This window comes from Chanos chanos, chromosome 8 (genome assembly GCF_902362185.1).
Source record: "Chanos chanos chromosome 8, fChaCha1.1, whole genome shotgun sequence".
NCBI classification, from domain to species: Eukaryota; Metazoa; Chordata; class Actinopteri; order Gonorynchiformes; family Chanidae; genus Chanos; species Chanos chanos.
The window spans coordinates 10,957,166-10,978,593 of record NC_044502.1 but is presented as its reverse complement, the minus strand read 5'-3'; the positions used below and the strand labels follow the sequence as shown (position 1 = coordinate 10,978,593).

Below are 21,428 nucleotides of genomic sequence, written 5' to 3'. Positions count from 1 at the left end.
CACACACAGTTAAAAACCGTAGATCTTTATAGAATTTGCATCCTCTATAGTAGAGTCAGTTGTCTTAACTAAGACATAAGAGAAAGCCGGCATAACAGCAAACATTACTGGCAGTTCTTGAGCAGTCTCAGAGATGTGACTTAAACATGCTCATTCAGCAGTACAGAAATAGCCCATTCATTGTGTGACAGAATGCAGCCTTTAAATATGAAGCAATACAGCATGCATCATCTGACTTGCATTCAGCTTTTTCCTATGGAAAGTGGAATTCCATCTAAAGAGGCTTTGTTTGAGAGAACAGCTCACACATCACACTCTGGTCCACCAAAACCAGTCATTTTGTGTCCAGTCCTAGAGGAGTGGGAAAGACAGATGTAGCTCCCAGATAAAGTGCTCAGTTCTGTGGAAGCAGGAGTGGGGTGGGATGGGATGGGATGAGATGAGATGAGGTGGTACACCTTGGCAGCTATTTTGTGGATCCGGTTCTTCTAACCAAAGGAAGTCTGTTCTCTTAGGCTGCCGGAAATCTCCGCAATATCCCACTGTGACGGCGAAAGAGAGAGAGAGAGAGAGAGTGGGGAGCAGGGGGTTCCGTGCAGGCAGCGGTTGGTGAAGGTGAAGGTTAAAGACCCAGGGATTTGCGTACAATCTGCTTAGCAAGCCTGTAAAACTGCTCTCTGTCTTCACGCCACATCTTAGACGCATCCACGTTCGCTCCACTCTCATCATTAGGCTCTGAGAAGAGAGAAGACAAGCAAAAGGCGGCGGTAATCCAAACCGGGATCATTCACGATGTGAATATCAACCACAACTGGGTTATGCACTCGCTCCAAAAACAAATGAGAGAAAAAAAAACACAGAGGGACAGTGATGGAGAGAGAGAGAGATGGAGCGCTAAAGAGAAATGAAACGCGTGAAAAGTGAAGAAGCGAGTTGGGACTGACCTGCGAGCATGCTGACCACAGACAAGAGGATCTTCTCCACACTCTGGACTGGGCTCCATCTTTCAGCGCTGCTTTCATAGCCCATGGGGTCATCACCGGGGGCGTGGAGGATAGAGATACACACTCGTCCGTCGGGATAGACTACGGTCAAGAGACAGAGAGAATACGCACACAAACACACAAATGAACGTGGACAAGATCAGAGGCAGGGTCCTCCTCAAAACGAAATGCTAGGCTGAATCAACAGGAGAGCATCACATACTGAACTCTTAACTTCAGACCTCACTGCAGGTAATGAACAAACGCAGGCCTAACTGTCTCAAGCTTTGTCCAGGCGTGGAGGGGACATTACAGGTATGACCTCAACTCTGGGAGCAAGAGTAATGTATAGGCCGGACACACTGGTAATCAGCTGAAGGCACTGAGGGGGTTTTTGGGTGTGGGCAGATTCCCTGGACACCACACATCCTCAGATGAGAGAGAGACAGAGAGAGAGAGAGAGAGAGAGAGAGAGAGAGAGAGAGAGAGAGAGAGAGAGAGAGAGAGAGAGAGAGATCAAGCCTCATTCTAAATCACACCTGCCTGCTGTGGCTCAATCAAAGCAGGGCCATGCTTCTATCAGCCGCCCACAGCATTGCTACGCTGATGCTATCTGCCTTCTCCTCACAGCCGGAGGATATGGATCAGGATTTGTCAGCTGGGGCCTGATAACCGCCTCCATTCCTCCGGCACCATCAGAGGCAGCGAGCTTGCTATCTAAAGCCCAGCAGGAAGCACTTTATCTGGGTACACTTCCCTGACAACGCAGCCCCTTTGCTTCTAACAGTAACAGTACTCTAGAGCCTCTGGGACTCTGAACCCATTCTAAGGGCTAAGATCTAGACTCTTAACTTTAAGTAAAAGTAAGGCTATTTAGTCTAAAATCCCTGGAAGTTTGTTTATTTGAGCTGGAATGAGCTAAAGCCAATTCGTGGAAACAGGAAAAAGCAGTAAGAAGATCTCTAGGGCTGTGTCTTTCTAGCATGGTGCATCTGAAGAGATACACCCTGACTAATTGACAATGCAGTCAAAATATGCTCATCTTAGGGCTTTCTCTTTCTTACACACACACAGACACACACACACACACACAGAGTCTCAGCGTTAATTTTTTTTCTGCATAGAAGGCCCTCCTGCATAACTATGCATTGCAATGAAGAAGTCAGGATTCATCATGATCTGGGTTTGATTAAAAATCTTGGCCCGGATTTCCTGTTGACAAAAGTCTGTTCTACTTGAGTAACCCGTAACAAGAGATGTCTAAAATTTAGGCCACAACAATCAGATACAATAAAGCTCCGCTATAACTATCATTCAAGGATCCAGTAACACTGTAACCATTTAAACTAAACCCTGTGGATCACAACAACAGAGTGTACTAAACATGCCCTAGGTATTCTTAACAGCTATGCTCAGAAAGACCGCAGCAACTGGGCAGACATATCTATGGAATGAGCAAAAGAGCCCTTGATCTTTGTAGGCTGAGGAGTTCTAATATTATAACTTGTGAAACAGGGATCCACAAGTAATGGGTTCTGTCCTGCAATTGTCACCTGCATGCAACCCAAATGGATAAGATGACAGAGTACTACTATGACTTAGGGGAAAGAGAGAGACAGAGAGAGAGAGAGAGAGCAGAAGAAGAAGAAGAAGAAGATGAAAAATATGACTGAAAAGGAGTAAAAAACTTTTGCCACTTACTGTTGGGGTGAAACATGTCACAGGTAAACTTCATCTTGGGGGGGCTGAGTGGGTAGTCAGAGGGGAAACTGAGGATGGCAGGAAACACCCCCCCTTCAAAGCATGTGTCCTCAGGACCCCTACAGAGACAGACAGACAGTAAGAACATCAAGACTAACTAAACTGGTCCCGGTGAATATTCTTAACACATGCAATCTCACACTGACACAGGAAAACTTGAGTTAGAATCAAAAGAAGGGAAGTACAATGAACATCTAAATTTTGGCCATTAACCCCACCCAAGGCAAGGGGTATTGGCTGGATATAGGGATAAGTTATTACCATATTACCCATAATCCTACACATTAGGAAGACTTTTATTGCTGTGTGTTTTGTTAATCGTGCACTGCTGGTACAGAAGGTAGAGGGTAGAATCCCTCACACGCTCACACACACACACACACACACACACACACACATCTGGCAGCAATGACAGCTGGGCAGATATTAAAGGTTTACCAAGGCATGTTTTCAAAAAGATTTTCAAATATTATGTGTGTTTTTTTTAAAAATGCAATAAAATCATCAGCACAGGGAATTACATGTGCCTGCAAGGGACCAGAACAGAGGTATCTCATTTCAGAAAAAAAAAACCCACCACATAATACAATTAAATTAAAGTAAAGAACATACAGAGTTCTCTGACACATCAAATCCACTGCACTCTGCTCAGAATGCAAAGATACAGTGTCTGGGCTCAAACATATTAAAACCGGCCATGAACTTAACAGAACAGAAAAAACAAATCCTGTCTTAAACTGAAGGGAAAGAATAGCTTGCTTCTCTTTCTCCCAAACTGAAATCCAGGCTTCTATAAAGTCTGATAACGATCGAAACCTCAGAATGATGTTTCAAAAGCTGACTTCTTTGAAGCTGTCTTTCAATGACGCTGGCTTCTGAGAACTGGTTTGTGCGCTAAAGTATGTCACCTCGACGCAAACGGGGCAATGAATGGCTTTTGTGGCAGCGGTACAGTATCTGTCCCGATGGAAAGCTGTGAACAGTGTCAAATCTGTGACGCGTAAAACACTGACCATTCATTATGAAAGGTGACAAACTCCACAAGAGTATCACCACAAAAAACAAACACAGGCAGGAGAACTTCACAGAGTTGTACTCTAGGCCAATTTAAAAGGCAAATCCTCAAAGTTTATTCTCCCTGACATCTGTCCATCAGCCATTCTTTTGATGGATGGATATTGACCGTTATTGACGATGAGGAGAACTGATCGACTGTACCATCTTGTTCCCTTTGCAGTGCGCAATCTGCCACATCATGACAGGATGTTGGCTGCCGTCTTTTTCCTTGTTTTCTTTGGCAGCGGCGGCCACTGAAACAAACACGTATCGTGCCCGATTATCTATTTATGCATCAGCTGGTTTACCGCAGGACAAATCAACTTCTTTCCCACATCGCTTTCCTTTCAAATCAGCTCTTATCGCTTTCATACGGTGTCCTTGACAACGGAGCTATTGAAAAGCTCATCACAAAGATAGCTGCTGCTTGCTAACTGTATTGTCTTTTTGACTGTCTTACGGTACGCTGTACTGTTTCCAGATTTTCCAGGTTTTACTGTATCACTATATACCGTATTGTTTTCACAATGAGAACACCGCTGATCAGTACTGTACCCTAAGCCTTTAAAATGTGTGATATTTTTTTTTTAAAAAAAGGCAAAGCGAGAACAAATTGCCCACTGAAGGTTCGGTTAAGACGCAACACTTCTCCCAAAATATCCCTTCAGGGTCTTTCCAATAAAAACTGGATTAATCTATTTAAAGCCATTCATGGGGTCTGCGTTTAGTCAAATTGTTGGGAAACACGGCTGCTGACGCGGCCCAACGAAAGCTTAGAAATTGAATTTAGTGACTGAGGGGAGTAAGGGGGAAAAGAAAAACAGATTTAACCTGCGTCTAATCTGGTCTTGCTCAACAAGGAAATGAGGCCAAGACTTGCACCGTTCAAGCAAGGATTATAACTTTAACATAGGCCTTTTTCTCTTCAAGCTGCACGTCTAAAACCTTCAGGTGATCTATCCAGCGAATACCCATCTGAAAACAGGATTCCACTTGAATAAGTGTAGCATTAATGAAGCAGTAGAGTGTTTATAAAGAAGTTCCAACACCAATCACTGGAAGGAGAATTTTACCCTGTTAGTCGAAATTCAAGCACAGGACTGTAGACTTGTGTAAAGTTTGTTCAATAAGATATCTAGAATACTCACATAATCAGTGCTTCCCATTCAAAGAAATTCTCTTCATTTACAGGACCTGTCGAGCATCGAAAAACACAGTAATTCCCAGTCAGACACTGTAACACTCTAATGTATGATCATGTTGATATCTAGGCTCTATAGTTGGACGAGACGATATCAAACCATTTACAAATATAAATATCATGGTACTACTTCTTACTATTTCTAATGAGAAATAATACCCTTTCTAAATAACTGGTATTTCTATCTGCAAAATTAATGTGGTGGTAATGCTTGTCCACCGTGTTGCTTACACGTTTCATACATCACACCCATCATTTATTTTCTACCTCATCCTCTTCATGAAATCTCACACAGACAGTTGTTTGGTTATTATTATGCGATTCACATTAGTTACTTAAATGTACACATTGGTACATTAGGACACACTAATGTACAGAGTAAAGACAAAACACCTTTACCTGCCACAATGCCTTCAGGAGGATTAAGGGTTAGCTCTGGGGGAGAGAAAACACATTGAAATGGAGGTATAAATACAGCAAATAAAGAAGATGAGATTAATTGTATCTTTGCAGCTCACGCCGCGTTTTGAACGAGTATGGCTTTCAGAAAGACATCTCTGAGTAAACGAAATTAAACCCCAAATAAATTATGCATATGCCTTTCATAACCACCACCTAAAGGTGTGTAATACTGCAGTGATTATAAAAGCGTGGTTTAGACACTTCAGTTTTGAACACTCAGACATCATAACTTGCGAGCGAAATGTCAAGCACAGTAGGCTTTAAAAATTATGTAAAATACGTAAAAAAAATGTTACATTTTCAATAATAAAGGGAAATGGGTCAAAAAAGTACTGTTAGTTGACAGTCATTTTCAGAGTTCGGGCGCCTGTTCCAACAATAAAATGATTTGTCTGATATCTAACAGACAACAGGAGCATATTTCATGATAAGGCAGGAGCACTTGCTTATTCTATATGTCTGTCACCCAAATGACAGCAAGAAAATTCACTCCAACTCCGCCGCTGACTCTTCGTAATTTCTAGACACGGACTTTTCGGAGTGGGTGTAACATAAGACGTCTGGCTTTGGTAGCAACGGATGGCCTTGCTAATTTAGGCTAGCTAAATGGCTAGTTAACCTATGAAAGTAACTTGCATGTTTTCATTGTACATGGACCATTTACCTAAGCTATGTTACTCACGTTTGTATTCGGCCATTAGTCTTTTCAAAGCTGTTCCAGCCATTTTTCTTCGTCAAAATAGCCAGCCAATATTGCTACCGGATTTACAAGCACCGATGACGAGTAAAAAAACAGGCCAAGAGATGATTCTTCTTCCTGTTTAAAGTCTCAGCGCAAGCTGCGCCCTCTGTCGGATAAATATAACAGTACTCTCAGAGACACAACAAACTGTTACAATGGCAACCATAGCAGAGCTCAAATGCGGTAAGTTGCTAAATAAAAAGTATAGCCATATCTGATTCACTTTAAATAATTCTAAAGATCTACTCACATTTTGTTACGACATTACAATTGACCATACGACTACATAAAATTAAATCAACTGGCCAGTTAAATAACCGCCCAGTTTCCAATACCGCCTCAACGTTAGCTGTCTAGCAGCAGGACTCTACTAACGTTAAGAGAAGATAACACAGGTTGCTTAATTTTTCCCCCCAGTGCACTGGCAGCTCACACTGTCAAGTTGCTCAGCAATTCACATGGAGAATGTTAACATAACGTTTCGGTCGTCCACAGTGTAAATGCCACTTCAGTTGTCATTCTTAACGCCTAGCCATCCTAATCAGTTATACTTACAATCACACAGCTCTGAAAGAAACACTGGAGTCTCGCGGAGTGCTTGGACAGTTGAAAGCGCGGATACGTGCAGAAGTGTTCAATGCACTTGACGACCAGAGTGAACCGCGTCCTCCCCTGTCGCACGAAAATCTTTTGATCAACGAGCTCATACGCGAGTATTTGGAATTCAATAAGTACCGATATACAGCGTCTGTGCTCACTGCTGGTTTGTATTAAGTTCACTTCGAAAAAGAAATGATAACATATGAAGTTTATGTGTCAGCAATTCACATATAGCTCCGCTTCATCTGTTTTTTTTGTGAATCCATGTCATATCTTGCAGAGTCAGGACAGCCTGAAATACCCCTGGACCGGGAGTTTCTGGCAAATGAACTGAATGTTTCAGAAGATGTCAGTTCGAGATCTGTGTAAGTCAACATACTTTATACAGATATACACTCTCTGGCCAGTTTATTAGGTACACAATACCCCCCCACCCCCCACTCTGAGAAGCCTGAATTCTCAAAGCCATGGATCCTATAAGGTGTCAGAGGGTATAACATTCATGCTGTGAATGGCCAGTTCCATGTTGTCTCAAGTATGCTGTCTTGGTATGAAATCTGGGAACTGCACAGGCCTAACAAGTAAACTGAACTCACTGTCAAGTTCCCGGAACCTTTCTTGGACTGCACACACTTTTGTGACATAGCACACTTCTGGAAATTTCTGTTGTACAAAGATCAAACTTTAGCCATGAAGAGACTTTCCCAGCAGCGTGTTCTTGCCCAGTTGCACTGTGGCGTTCAAACTTTGCTGAGCTGGTCTAAAGGGAACGTAACATGTGCCAGGAAAATGTTCCCCGCACCACCACACCACAATCATCAGTGTGTACTGTTCAGACTTAGCAGCCTTGACTTTGTCATCGGCATGACACAGCAGGAACGAGGTTTCGTCAGACCAGGCAGGGTTTTTCCACTCCTCACTTGTCCAGTGTTCGTGTCTGCACGCCCACTGCAGAGCATCCTCTTGTTTGAAGTTGGCAGGAGTGGAACCTGGTGTGCAGTCATCTCCTGCCATAATCCATTCATGACAGGGACTGATGACTTGTCATTTTGCTTGCCTCTGTTGTGCTGCGCCTGTATATATGCCTGCTTGTGGCTCACTTGTGAGCTTCCATCTAGTGTAATGTCTCAAAACAAAATGTTCAAACGTTAGATTAATTTACTTGATCGTTTAAAATAGAGAGACTGTTTGAATTGATGTGTGATGTATTTTAGTTTAGTATTTTAGTCTACTCACTGTACCGAACAATGAGACTTATCATTTTATGGGTTGTTTTATGTGTTTGTTTGTTTGTTTGTTTGTTTTTTGCTGGAGAGACCGTCAATAAACGTCTGTACAAATGCAGTAACATGTTGCTTGAAACCGGATATTTTGTATACTACATTTTGAGTCTACATTTTCTCCTAAAATGATTATCTTTTTCCTCTACAGTCCCCTTCTCTATGGCCTGATTTCCCATTTTGTGAATAGCACCGGAGAAAACAAAGGAAAACTATTCATCAAAAGCACAGCATCCCTTCCTTCAAGGGAAACCAACAGGCCCCCTGATGCTGAATCATAACCAAATGTGTGAGAGACAGTGTGCCTAATTTTTGATGTTTCATTGTGAGATTTGACAGTTCTTACTTGGCTGACGTAAGATTGCATGTGAAAGTGGTTGTTCAGCAAAACTTAATTTGTGACCGTGTAATGGTAAATCTAATGAGAGTCTGTTGTTGGCCAGAGAATGACCAAAAAAAAAAAGAACGTCTTCAAATAAGATGTTTATTTTAACAGTCATGTCTGGCTCTCCAGGTTATCAGTCATAAGCCTGGATTGTTAGCTGATCTATCTGGCCAAGTGTCTTGAATGCTCACTGTTATGGTTAAATGTAATCAACACCCATGGCTTGTACTAACACAAGGGTCTCTTACGAAAATCACACTTCATTCATTGGAGGAGAATAATGGGCTGTTTGCCTAAGATGTTAAACAATGGTTTTCCAGAAACAGTGCATCCATTAAAATATGCCTGTGTCTGGTCTGCAGGGTCTTTTGATTGCTTTAAAATGGATACGCAGGAGGCTTTTGGAACCCTTGACATACAAGAGCTTTATACATAACCAAGCTGCACCACTTATGGCAGTCTGTGTCTGCAGGTGGCCAAAAATGGATCTGTTTTTTTGCATGTTTTTTTTTTGTTTGTTTTAGATATATATTTTTTATTTGACTTTCTGTAACTCATATGTTTTTATAAGGAGGCATTGAGAAGATACATGCATAGGTAAATGGATTTTACAATGCACATCTCATTCAATTAACTGACCCATAGATCTCAAACAAATCTTACCATGCCACAGTTCCTAGTTATCCTTTCATGTTGTACTTTAGACTACTAAAATGTGTATTTTATTCTTTTGTTGTTTACTGAAAGATTGTATGTTTATTGTATGTATGTTTTATCGTTTAATGAAAGATTGTATATAGTAATGGCAAATGCCAGTGTTTAATTCAGTTGGTTATCATAGCAATTTTCTCTGTGATCACTAGGTGGCAGCAACAGCAAGGATTTTTGTGGCGATGTCAGGGACGTGCCACTTACAGGGCTCAGTGTCGTTTACTGTGTGTGCTGATTGTTTTATATTTAAATTGTTGCAAAATGTAACAGCTATATATAAGCATTTGAAAACATCAATGTAATAGTGAAAACATGTCTTCTAGGATATATGTTTCATCTTAATACAGTGCCATAGTTGGGACTCAGTTATTCCACTATAGTGCCTCCCATTGTTCACTTACTGTTATCTAGACACAGATGCAAAGAAAAGCAAGGCTCAGAAAGTAACATTTAAGCTTTTTTTTTCTATTTACACATGTTATGTTTCTTTAAATTATGAGTAAACTGTCAGATGTTGTCGTAAGTTTGAGTTAGTTTATTCATTGTGCGATGAAATCTCATTAGCATATTCTGAGATTCAGTTTCGGATTGAAATCATCCCTATTAAATATTTCAAGCACATTGTTCCACACTCGTCCCTTTTGTACTCGTCTCAGAGTAGCTTTTAGCAACTTGGGTCTGTTCCCTCTTTAAGGAAATGGGGAATTTTTCCTTTGTTCCTGATTTTTTGAATAATTTGAATGATGTAAATGGTTATTTTGAGGCAGTCAGAGTCACTTAATCAGTGACACACGTTTTCTTACAGAAAGTGACAGGCTTTGGGGGAGGGGGGGAGAGTAGTCCAGTACTGAACTTGTATTTTTACTGTGAGGAGTTAAAGAGCTGTTGTGTCACAGGTCAAACAAACATGAACTATAACCAAACTCTCCTAATATCCGCGACAGTCCGTAAAAGGGGAATCAGCATTCTTACTTAGCTTAGGATTTTTGTTTACTCCTCAAACAGGTCCGCCCTGCGCATCTGGCCGTGTTTTCATCAGAATCCAGTTTAAAACCGAAACCATCGTCCTCTGTTGCTGTTTAGATATCATTACACTGCTGAGATCGATTGAACAATGAGACACTTTCAAAGTAATTACCAATTAGACTATTTGTCCTTGGCCAAAATTCCACAACAATTTACCATCTTTGGTTGTGTTTTGAACAAGTTTGAAGCTTTTCTTTTCAGCTTTGCCAAACTAACAAACGAAGAATTGGTCAATGCAACGCTACTCACTGATAGGCCCTGTTAAGCAGTCACTGCTGTTCCCCAAGCAGTGAACAGCGTTGCCAGATAGAGCTGCTATTTGCTCAGCTCCTGAACTAGAATCCAGTCACATTCCGCCAGGGTCACATTTATCCATAAACATATGGCGATGCAAAGCAGTGTGTCCTTCTATGGCTACAATGATTTAGGTCTTCAAAGTTGTGTTTTATTAGAAAAATAACCCAAATATTACATGTAACAAATATTTATTTGAGCCTGTTTGGACTTTTCCAGTGTTTTGAGTTCATCCACTTTCTTTTTTTATCATCCCTTTCACTGCAGTTAGCTTCTCCTTGTTTGGATAGCTGAAATAAACAGGAACTCATTTTCATCAGTGATTCTGTCTTTTGCAGTCAGACTAGACCCAACCTATGCACAGGGATTTCCTGTGGGAGTCAGCAGTTGAAATGTTGAAAAGATGGCAGGTGTTGGCCACTGAACTGAAATGTTTCAGTTTTGCGGTAGTTATAAAAAAAAATGTTATGGGTATCTTTGATTTATGAATGCAATAAGCCATTTTTCCTGCATTAAAAATCAGTGAAATAAAGAGATGTCGTTCTCAGATTTCCACATGTTTTCTAAGTAGTTAACAAGTTCAAAGTATCAGCTGCTTACAGCTGGTTTGAAGCACTCCACTGTCTGCACTGGAGCCACAAGATAAAGAAACAGCACTGTGTGAGACAATGAGATATAGTGAAGTACATCAAAAGAGGATGTTATGGTTTGGTTTTACAGAGCATGCTTTTATTGTCACGCATCCACTTCCTGTGTTTTTTCCCCCCAAATATGATAATGCTTATTCACAGTCTCTGTCTGCAGCTAAATAATCTCAAATTTTCACTCTCTGCATCTGTCAAGTTAGCATGAGTTTAAGGTAAACAAACAAACAAACAAACAAACAAAACGGTCCCTTCTCTAACCGCACAACACAACACAACATTCTCAACAGAGGATACTCTACATAACTTATTCTGCATAACTACATGATTCAGACAACTCATCTGCATACTGCAGTCATTCTGTGAGTGTAGGACATCTGTCTCTCTCTCTCTCTCTCTCTCTCTCTCTCTCTCTCAGAGCAAGAATACAGTGCTCCAAAAGGATGCACAGGTTAAGTGTCTGTGGAACAGTGCAGAGGGTAATGTAAAACAGAACAATGTGGTACACATGCTGACCCTTTTCCAGGACCATGAGAAGACAGCTGGGCAGGTGAGTCAGCCGGGCTCATGTTCCATCCTTACCTCAGCACTTCACACCGCTGGCCAAGCACCCTACGTGGTTGCTGGCACAGCGAGACGAACGGGGCTTTAGACTGGGTGATGAAACTGTACGATTCAGTGACTGACGACACAGTGACGATTCCTTGTTCACGCCGCTTCAGAGAAGTGACACAAATGTTTAAAATCGCTCACTTCACCTCCAGTTTTCAAACTCTTCTGTAAACGTCAGGAAGTGGTTCGAGATGTCTTTTCTTTTCTAGCTTGGCCTCAGGAGACACCCTGCTTTTGGACACCAGTGACTTGCTCTCTGTCCCCGCACATTTTTCCAACCCCCTTGTTCCACTGGCTCTCAGGCCAAGTTTATTTCCTTAGAGAGAGCCCTTCCTGTGGCATTCTGGCATTCAGCTGAAGGGCCATTGTTTTATAGCCTTATAATAGAATGAGTACTACTGTTCAGACTAATCAAACACAGTGCAACGATTTGTTGATGTAGCCTGCCTACACAGTCTAGTAGCCCACCCTAACAGCGCATCAGCAATTTTCAGCTTTTCGAACATCTGTCACTGATCTGCAAAAAAAAAGTCGGGAAATTCAGTCAATCGTAGCGCCATAGCGAATTGTTCGCATGTATCAAGTTGAACAAAAAGTCATGCATTTTAACAAATAAACCTTGCCACACATCAAACACCATATGAAGTGTCTTATGTGTTCTCTGTGCTGGCCTTTACTGAAATTGTTGGTCATGAATAAGCAGCTACAGGACCATTACTTGACTTTTGGACAATATTTGCCCTGGGAACACCAAACAGTTTTTTTTGCACCATATTGTTTAAGCTCAGTTTCTCTCTAAGCAACAACAGATGCAGTGCAACACATTGTGTATAAGTCTTTAGAATCACCATACACCAAAGAGCAATCATACAGCAAAGGGGAGTAAATAAAGAATAAATATTAGTTGGCATTCCCAGTGTAAGCTGCACTATTTGTCTCAACAATGCCATTGCTAGTGCACCATATTTAGTCACTTGGTCCAAGCAGTTTGGGCTTCCCTTTTAAACACAGAATGCAGCAGAGATTCCTGGCGGACCCCATTGTCCTTATATGGCACAACAGAGGCCTTGTCAGGCTTCTCTCTCTCTCTCTCTCTCTCTCTATTTCTCTCTCTCTCTCTCTCTCTCTCTCTCTCACTCTCTCTCTCCCTCTCTCCTTCTCTCTCTCTGTCCCTGTCGCCTTCTCTCTCTCTGTCTCAATCCGTCTGTCTGTCTTTCTCTCTCTCACACAATTTCTCTTTCTGTCTCTTTTTCTTTTTTGTCATCATCATTCCCTCCCTGTCCCTGACCCTCTGGTTCTCTCCTCTCTTTCCTCATCTATCCTCAAGGCCCACGGTGTCTCACTCTCCTCTTGTCTCACCAGCCATGTGCAGTTGATGCTGACCAGACGCCAACCTTTCGATTTTCAAATTGCTTTTGTTTTCATCTCCATCTCAGTCAGTGACTGTTGTGGAGTTTCCAGTGTCTGGACCATGGAAACATGAAACATACCAGCCATGATTTATTGGACCCAATGGGAGGTTGTCCTTATATAGGAAGTTCCACAGTAGTGGAGGGGAGCTTGCTGGGAACCAGCAGAGGGGATGAGCACAGTGAACCCAAAAAGGCTCGGGAAACTCGCCTCCCCTCCAAGACGTATAGTATGCAATCCAGGGAATCTCCCCCTCTCTGCCTTTTTACGCATCAAGGGATTCCTTCTTTGATAAGAGGCAGTGTTCCCTTCTTGGGAGAATGATGAAAAGGTCACAAACAAGTGACCCTATCTGCCATGAAAATGTTCATGCATTACTTTGCACGTATTAAAAGTTATCATTAATGACTATAACATCTTTCTTAGCAAATATTTTGTTAAGATGCATCATCATATTATTTTTTGTTTTATTTAATTGACCCAACCCAAACCCTTATCACTGATCATTATTAACATATTATTCTCTTTTTGGTTTAAGTTTACTAGTGCTTGAAGCAACTTCATTTTTCCAACGCACAGATGTAATACGAATCTGTTAATTTTACAGTATCTCCTTGAGGACATCCGTAGAGACAGTAAAATGTGCTCTGAAACCGATGGGTTTTAAACAATCTGGCACGTCCTCACAGACCGGCGCTTTGAAGGGATGCATGACATTTTGCTCAGTGCAGTCACACAACCAATGAGAGACGAGAAGCAGAGTTTACCGCTCCACCCTCTAGCACAGTACCGCCGTTTAAATGATGTTTCCAAATTAATTCGGGTAATTTGGACTGTTCGTCTTTGGAGTACCTCACTGATACAGGAGTCTCCAAACCCTAACTTTCCAAATCCAACCCCTTGGTGACAAACAACCTTAAGACATGTGAGTAGCTTGTCGACTTGTTTAATATTGTTGTATACTTGTTGCGAGCCAGAGTTTGCATCACTTTATACATCTGGCAATACATTTAGATCGTGTGAATCAAGTGCAATGTTTTCACTAAATGTGCAGTTATTTACTAAGCTTGCGGAATGGTTAAAAGGGGTTCTTCACAATACGTGAATATGTCAGTACATTTCTTTTTGGTCAGGTGAAATCTCTTGTCATGACGCACGTAACATTGTGATTTTTGATAACATCTTCAGCATTACGCATAAACACGGGGATAGCCTATGACAGACTGTAAGTGAACACGTTAACAGCTTTTCTAATGAACCTCAAATGATTGTAAAGCACGGCTGAAGAATGCTGCGTCGTGTCATAAAATGCAGATGTATCAGTTTACAGGGATGACAGCTTGGTTTGTGAATGTGCACATGATGCTGCTGATAAAAAGGAGATTAAAAAGCAGAACTTGAACTATTAATTTCTGTTAAAGTAGGCAACGTTTTATTTTATTTCCAAAAAAAGCCAATACAGGCGGAAAAGTTTCTGTAACTGTTTTTAATCCTCCTCAGTGTTACAAAGACATTTTCTGATCTTATTTTAATGATCACATCTCTGTGCTGGTATGAAATGAAAGTATTTGCCACTAAGTGATCCCTCTTAACACAGTGCATGGGAAACTCAAACTAAAGAGAAGATCTTACAGACAGTGCAGACTTAACACTGATGTTGGTTGAGTAGCACGTAATAGGAAATGGTGGGGGAAATTGCTCTGAATGTGAGCATGAACCAAATGATCTTAACGCTAACCAGCGTTTCCTGATCTCCAAATATGGTTGTCAACGCTGCTTGTTAGTTGAACTCTGTGGTGTGGAGCAGACTTTCAGTAGACTGTCTTCACATCTCACGTTTAAGTGTAATATGGAGATATGTCATGCTTACCTCACCAAAATGTAGAGAATTCTGATTCAAGCAGCCTTGAGATGACCTTAAACATCCAACGGAATGCAAGTGAAGAGCGAATGTCTTAATATTTCGGTTTATCGTGTTTTTAATTAACGAGGTTAAAGAGATGGATGGTGCTATGACACCATGATCTGTCTAATGCCTCATATGAGAAATTATGTAGGCTGTTATCCTTATCACTTGTAGAGCCAGTTATAGTTATAAAGTCAAAGGATGAGAGCAAAGCTAAGACAAATGTTGTGGTTTCGAAGGATGCGGTCATTTGGTTTATAATTTGTGAGTGTGTTTGCATGTTACTGTATCCAGTGTTGTTACTTACCTATCACAGCAAAGTGCCAAAAACAGAACGAACTTTAAACAGAGCTGAGAGTTTTAGCGTGAGTCTTAGGCTGTTGAAATGTAACTCTACAGGTGACTCATTATCATTCGACCTAGGGTCTGACTGGAACTTAGATGAATGCAGTTAACTTCTGAAGCTGTACTTGCAGTAAGTTGTGTTGTTTGTCAGTGATCCTAAACCCCAAATATTTTAAAGTCTGTCTTTCTGGAGAAGAACACAGTCCCTGTCCTTTGTCGCCTTAACAGTTTAACAAGATTCTGAAGTCACCTGCTTGGACTTTGTTTTTCTCTTAACACATACACACAGTAGCTCAAATGACATTATTCAATTTCTTTGATTCTTATCACAGACTGAAGGCCTATTTTGGTAAAGTTACGCAGTGTTACATTTGCATGTTGCAGTGTAATTGAAGTCTTAGGAGTGTTACCTGCTAAAAAAAAACAGGGTTAACGCCACTAATCTGTCTTGTTCTTTATGATGCTATCTAAGCATAATGGTTCAGGGAGAAATGGTGGAAAACTAGCCTTTTTTTGGTCGGGGGGAGGGGGGGGGGTGTCTTGAGCAGAAAAGACAAAAAAGAGAGTCAGGAAGAAGAGAGGTGGAGGTGACGGAAAGGGGAATTTCACAGGACCGGGGGTCAGATCAATATTCCCACAAACAGAGGACACACGGTTTCTTGGCCAACAGGCCCATATTAGCTCAGGGTCCCTCACTCATATTACTCTCAAGTTTGCTTCTCTGATGAAAAATGACAGATTATCCTACATATGAAGAACAGGGTTTTACGTTTATTTATTTTAGTTTTGGCACTGCGTCAAGTGTTTGGTTTCAGAGTGAATGGAAAGATATATAAAAAAGAACATTGAAATAATGAAACTTTCTCTACATGGCCTTCCCCCCCTTGTTTATATTAAGCCCTACAGACAGTCAGCTAATTTACGCAATTGGACCCAAGAAGTGAACTTTAATTAAATTAGATTGTCTGCAAGAGTTCTTGTGTTTGCATGTGTTACCTCAAGTGTTACCACCAGCAGTTCTAGCCTCTGCTTGTTGTGTGTAAAATGCTGTGAAGACTTTGTGGTCTGTGACAGCTCTTTACACCAAAAATGAAATTTGCATTTTTGCAAAGGTCATCAGTCTAAATTTCATTTTCCATAGATGCCTATACACTTGTATGTGAGGCTGAATCACCTTAAGCTGTTACCCTTTGTGTGTATCAAATAGCCACATTTTACAATGAAGGCCTCAAATGAATTAGAGCTGACACACAGCTCAAATTTTTAATGTCTTTCTCTTTTTTTTTTTTCTTGGTTTTTAAGACAGTGTTGACAAGTTGAGACTTCTGAAACTCGTTTCGCTAATGTAAACGCGTCGTTTCCCCCTTGGTCATTGATTGTCAGCAAACTGTCATCATATCAGGTTCTGCTCAGACAGCTGTCCTCGCTGGGCTTTGAGGCAGAACAAACCAAACCACATTACACACCACCATGTCATGACGTAGACTGTCCCTCATCAGACTGACCAAGAAGCTCTTCGGATGAAGAGGATTTATACTCATCTTTGTATTTTTGGTGTCTATTCCTGCTTTAAGCGACTACTTAAAAGGAGTTAGATAAGCTCAGTTAGATAACTTGACTGTGGCATTCGGCACTTTCAGTAACCGAAACTTTTTAAGAAGTTTCCAGGTTGTATATAAATGTTTGAATTTGAGGTTTGTTTGAGGTAGGCCCTTTTGGGTTTTGAAGGCATGAGAGAGTGCACGGCAATTGAAATCGCTCCATGTGCTTCACAACCCAAACCCTGACTTGACCCCCACCCCCACCACCCCCCATCTAAATCCATACCACATCTGAATTTTCCCACACTACATCAATGGAAAAATAAAGCTTGCTTTGTGGCCTTATCTTAAATCTCTGTACAAGACATTTTAAAGTTGTCAATCTGGCACAATCAGAACAATGTATGGTCCACATTTGCTAGAAAAAACTCTGTAATTAAAGAAAGAATCAATCATTTATTGAGTGTAGATTCACTCACTGAAAGTGTAAAAAAAACCCCAAATCCATATAATATTTTAATGAACAAAAGAAAGCACTGCGACCATTTCTTGATGTGCTGATGTGTAATTTTAGTTTAGGGGGTGAGCTCTCCAAGTGTATACCTGCTATTTCACAACTGTTTGTTGTACATTAGCAAACCACTGTGCATGTATGCATGTCTGTCCCTTGTAACAGCCTTCTTCCAGCATAGGAGAGGTGAGGAATAGAGCTGGCAAGAATATTAGACCCCCAGGCTTCCATGATCCCTGCTCAATGTTATCATTGTGGAGTAAACTTCGAGTTCAGCTCCAGACATACTATTCCCTATAAGGGCTTTGTTTGAGAGATCACTTGCCTTGCTGTTTAGGTCCACAGAAAGAAGTTCACTGCTGGGAAGGTTTCCTTATAAGGACATTGCAGCACGGGACCACAGCTGAGCTGCAAAACAAAAAAAAAAAAAAAATGTTGCTACAGCAATTATCATGTGAATAATGTATGGACTGTACCTTAAGTTACTGTATTGCAACTCTCTGCTGGATGAAAAAGAAAAAAAAAAGATCATGAAAAATACAGCAAACGTGCAGTTTAGTCTTTTTCCCAGCCACCAATACCCTTATATCTAAATTAGGGATTGTAGTGGTCTCTTGTGGCCTGTGTGAACTTTTAGGGAAGAAAGAGTTATTACAGTTGTTGGAGTTTCACTTATGGTTGACGAAATGAAATTTAAGTATTTTTGCCTTTGAAATCTGTGTCGGACGTATATCTATAGTCCCTCTGGGAGGCGCCCCTGTGAACCTGTCATTCGACACTGGTCCTTTAACTTGCTCCACTGGAAATTGGATGGTGTTATTTTAATTTAAACATTTAGTCTTTGAAATGAGTTAGATCATACATTTTTTCGGGAGACTCTGTTCTGTCAAACGTTTTCATTTTAAAATGCACAATAAATCTCTTCATCTTAAACTTCTATGCAACTTAGAGAGTAAAAGATGGAGATTTTGAAGAAACTGCATGTAGAAATAGCTAATATTGTATCATTTAACCAACAATAACATTATGAAAATGAAGTCATCAACCTTCTGTTTCTGTCAACAGCTATCCCAAATCAAAGCCAAGATGTCCCAAAAGGTCATGAGCGAGGACGAGAAGTTCCTCTTCTTGGACAAAGACTTCATCAACAGCCCTGTCGCCCAAGCAGACTGGGCAGCCAAGAAGTTGGTGTGGGTCCCCTCTGAGAAGCATGGCTTTGAAGCGGCCAGCATCAAGGAGGAACACGGCGACGAGGTGTTGGTCGAACTGGCCGACAACGGGAAGAAGGTGACATGCAACAAAGACGACATCCAGAAGATGAATCCACCCAAGTTCAGCAAAGTGGAGGACATGGCTGAGCTTACCCATCTGAATGAAGCCTCTGTGTTGCACAACCTGAGGGAGAGGTACTTCTCGGGCCTCATCTATGTGAGTAAAATACCCAAGGTTTTTGCAGTCTTGGACGGAGCGTAAAATGTACACCGTGGTCTGTCGTTAACCGAGACTGATATCTTTGAACACTTTCTGAATTTAAAAATGTTGTCTCTTTTCACATTTCCTTTGGAATGACAGGACAGGTACATTTTCAAAATAGATTTTTTTTTTTTATACATGTAAGCCACAACACGATGTCATGTACGGTACTAACTTGGTCTCTGGGACATTTACTGCTAACTGAATAGATGCTACTGTGTCACAGACCTTTTGTGGCCGGACCGCTGAAATAACTAGTTTACTTTAATGACCTAATAGTACTCATCAACCTTTAAACTCAGGGATCTAGCTGCAGATGTCAATGATTGATTCTGTGCACTGTTTACCTTGTACAGTTGCTCACTTAAATGGAATTCTTTCCATTATAAAACTTCTCTTTCCCACAGACGTATTCTGGCCTGTTCTGTGTTGTGGTGAATCCCTATAAAATGCTGCCCATCTACTCTGAGAAGATTATTGACATGTACAAAGGCAAAAAACGTCATGAAGTCCCCCCACACATCTACTCAATCACTGACAATGCCTACAGAAACATGATGCAAGGTAATGCCAGTAACACCCTTGTCACTGTCAAGATTATCAGTCGTTTGGTCATTTGATATTGTTTAATGAAGGCAGTAGTCATTATTTAACTTAGATTCAACTTCTCTCTGATGCTCCTAAAATCATTTTGTTCAAATAGCCTCTCTCTTATCGCTTCCTAATCTTCTCTCACTTGTTCCGTCACAGAGTAGGAAAAAATGAACTAGCTGTTCACATTTATTTTTCGCAGTAGAATAACTCAGTGATTGTTCGTATAAGTGTAACAGTTTTCTCATGTAAAACTTCAAATTGCCATGCACTTTTCAGCAAACGGTAGTTTAATTGTTATAGTAGGACTGCAGGAAGTCTTTAAAAGAGGTTTGTATTTTTTTTTGTAAGTGGAGTGTGACAGCTTCAAGGCTGTGACGGCTTCAAGGCTGTGACAGCAGTGGTGAGGGCAGAGTTGGGTGAAGACGGCTGGTGTCACAGCAGCTGCCAAATATCTCACTTTAACCAACAACATGACTTTTTGAGGTGTCAGCAGCCTCTTTCAATGGTTGTCCATGTTAGTGAAACAGAAAAAAAAAAGCAATGTGTCTTGAAACTCGTTTCAGGGGTGTGAAGTTCTGTCTTTTTTATGCACACATCAGTGATGTTTAATGAGCAGCAAAGTCATTTTGTGCTTCAGCTGATGCTGAACAACCGGGGCGATGGTGGCTAAATTCAGCTTTAGAGGAACTTGGCTTGGAATGAGGAAACCAAAGAGTTAAACAAATGTTTCCACAGTTTTATTCTTTGGGGGATGAAGAGGACATGGCCTCTTGTCATCCTTTTACAGGTGCCATTGAAACCTCCCACTTAAAACTGAATAAACTTGTAAATCTTCAACGGCGACGTTTCAGCTAACAGCATCATACCTGTACAAGACGAGATACACAACCAGCATGCCCAAGTTGTGGTGACTTGTGGACGTTAATATTCAGAGTGGAATAAAAGAGAGAGTAGTTTGCCTACTCAGTTTGCCCCTTCATGTCTTTGATTATTTTCACCAGCATTTGAGCACATGCCTTCTACCTTGTTCTCTAAGCTAACTGCAGTACCAGGTGGCTTTCTGGATTGAAGGGGTAGATATAAATAATAGTGATGAAAACTACAAGCGGATTCTATCATGCTCTCTAAATATTTAATATTTTGCCATCTGTAGCAAATGCTTCACTACAATTTAGTACAACTAAATGCAAGTATAGTTACTTTAGCTTAATGAATTCTAAGAGTTTGAATACGTTTTAGAATTTTACTAGATTTTGCAGGGTTTTTTTCTTTTTTGTGAGGACCTTATTTTATTGAAGGACAGAGAATGATTGCACTGTTTATTTGTGATATTGGTGTGAATGCATTGACAGTATGATAGTGTTAATTCTGCACCCCCATATAGCACCCTCAACACAAACACTTTACTGGCTGGTTTGATACAACTCAAAAATATTCTGTGCAGGGTTTCACACATATTGCGACTTTTATCATGTGATAGAGAGAGATATGTATTGTCATTTTTATGTGTCAGGTATGTAAATACAGCGTCAATCTGACACTTCTGTTTCTGACCATATAAGAGAGTTTGTAAAGCTTCCTAATGCCACTACACTTAGACCTGTGATTGGCATGCATTATGTGTCCACATTCAGTTATTGTTGCATCGACTGGAAGTATTTGTACTGTGTGTTTTCTCAGAAACTGCATAAACGTCTTTAAAGAGTATTTATGTGAGTGATTCATGTCTATAGCTTTGACCCTCAGCTGACGACAGTCCCTGGTTTAGCCTTATCCGCCCGTATCTGCAATCAGTGCCCATGTTGGTCTGTGCGAAACGTTGCCCTCCCCAGGGGAAGATTCACATTCCTTCACTGGGGCTTACAGTGATTTGCCTTTGATGTCCAATGAA

General features: G+C 40.9%; 3 protein-coding genes across 4 annotated transcripts in view; 2 read left to right on the top strand and 1 right to left on the bottom strand.

The window, feature by feature from the left end:
- Nucleotides 1-9: 9 nt before the first annotated feature.
- Nucleotides 10-6,253, bottom strand: ube2g2 (ubiquitin-conjugating enzyme E2G 2 (UBC7 homolog, yeast)). The gene is made up of 6 exons (XM_030781329.1): nucleotides 6,146-6,253; nucleotides 5,401-5,436; nucleotides 4,949-4,994; nucleotides 2,685-2,803; nucleotides 945-1,085; nucleotides 10-735 (listed from the first exon to the last, which is right to left on the bottom strand). The coding sequence occupies exons 1-6, from the start codon at nucleotides 6,186-6,188 to the stop codon at nucleotides 623-625; spliced, it is 498 nt and encodes a 165-aa protein (XP_030637189.1). The 5' UTR covers nucleotides 6,189-6,253; the 3' UTR covers nucleotides 10-622.
- Nucleotides 6,254-6,346: 93 nt separating this feature from the next.
- Nucleotides 6,347-8,946, top strand: cep20 (centrosomal protein 20). Its single transcript, XM_030782612.1, has 4 exons — nucleotides 6,347-6,388; nucleotides 6,771-6,968; nucleotides 7,086-7,170; nucleotides 8,237-8,946. Exons 1-4 carry the CDS (start codon nucleotides 6,361-6,363, stop codon nucleotides 8,364-8,366), a joined length of 441 nt encoding a protein of 146 aa, XP_030638472.1. The 5' UTR covers nucleotides 6,347-6,360; the 3' UTR covers nucleotides 8,367-8,946.
- A 5,062-nt stretch (nucleotides 8,947-14,008) lies between these two features.
- Nucleotides 14,009-21,428, top strand: part of myh11a (myosin, heavy chain 11a, smooth muscle) — a 29,303-nt gene continuing 21,883 nt past the window's right edge. For both annotated transcript variants that reach the window (XM_030781024.1, XM_030781025.1), the window contains exons 1-3: nucleotides 14,009-14,092; nucleotides 18,536-18,898; nucleotides 19,351-19,507. In XM_030781024.1, the coding sequence (XP_030636884.1) occupies nucleotides 18,557-18,898; nucleotides 19,351-19,507 (499 nt within the window). In that variant the 5' untranslated portion in view covers nucleotides 14,009-14,092; nucleotides 18,536-18,556. The remainder of the gene's footprint in view (nucleotides 14,093-18,535; nucleotides 18,899-19,350; nucleotides 19,508-21,428) is intronic.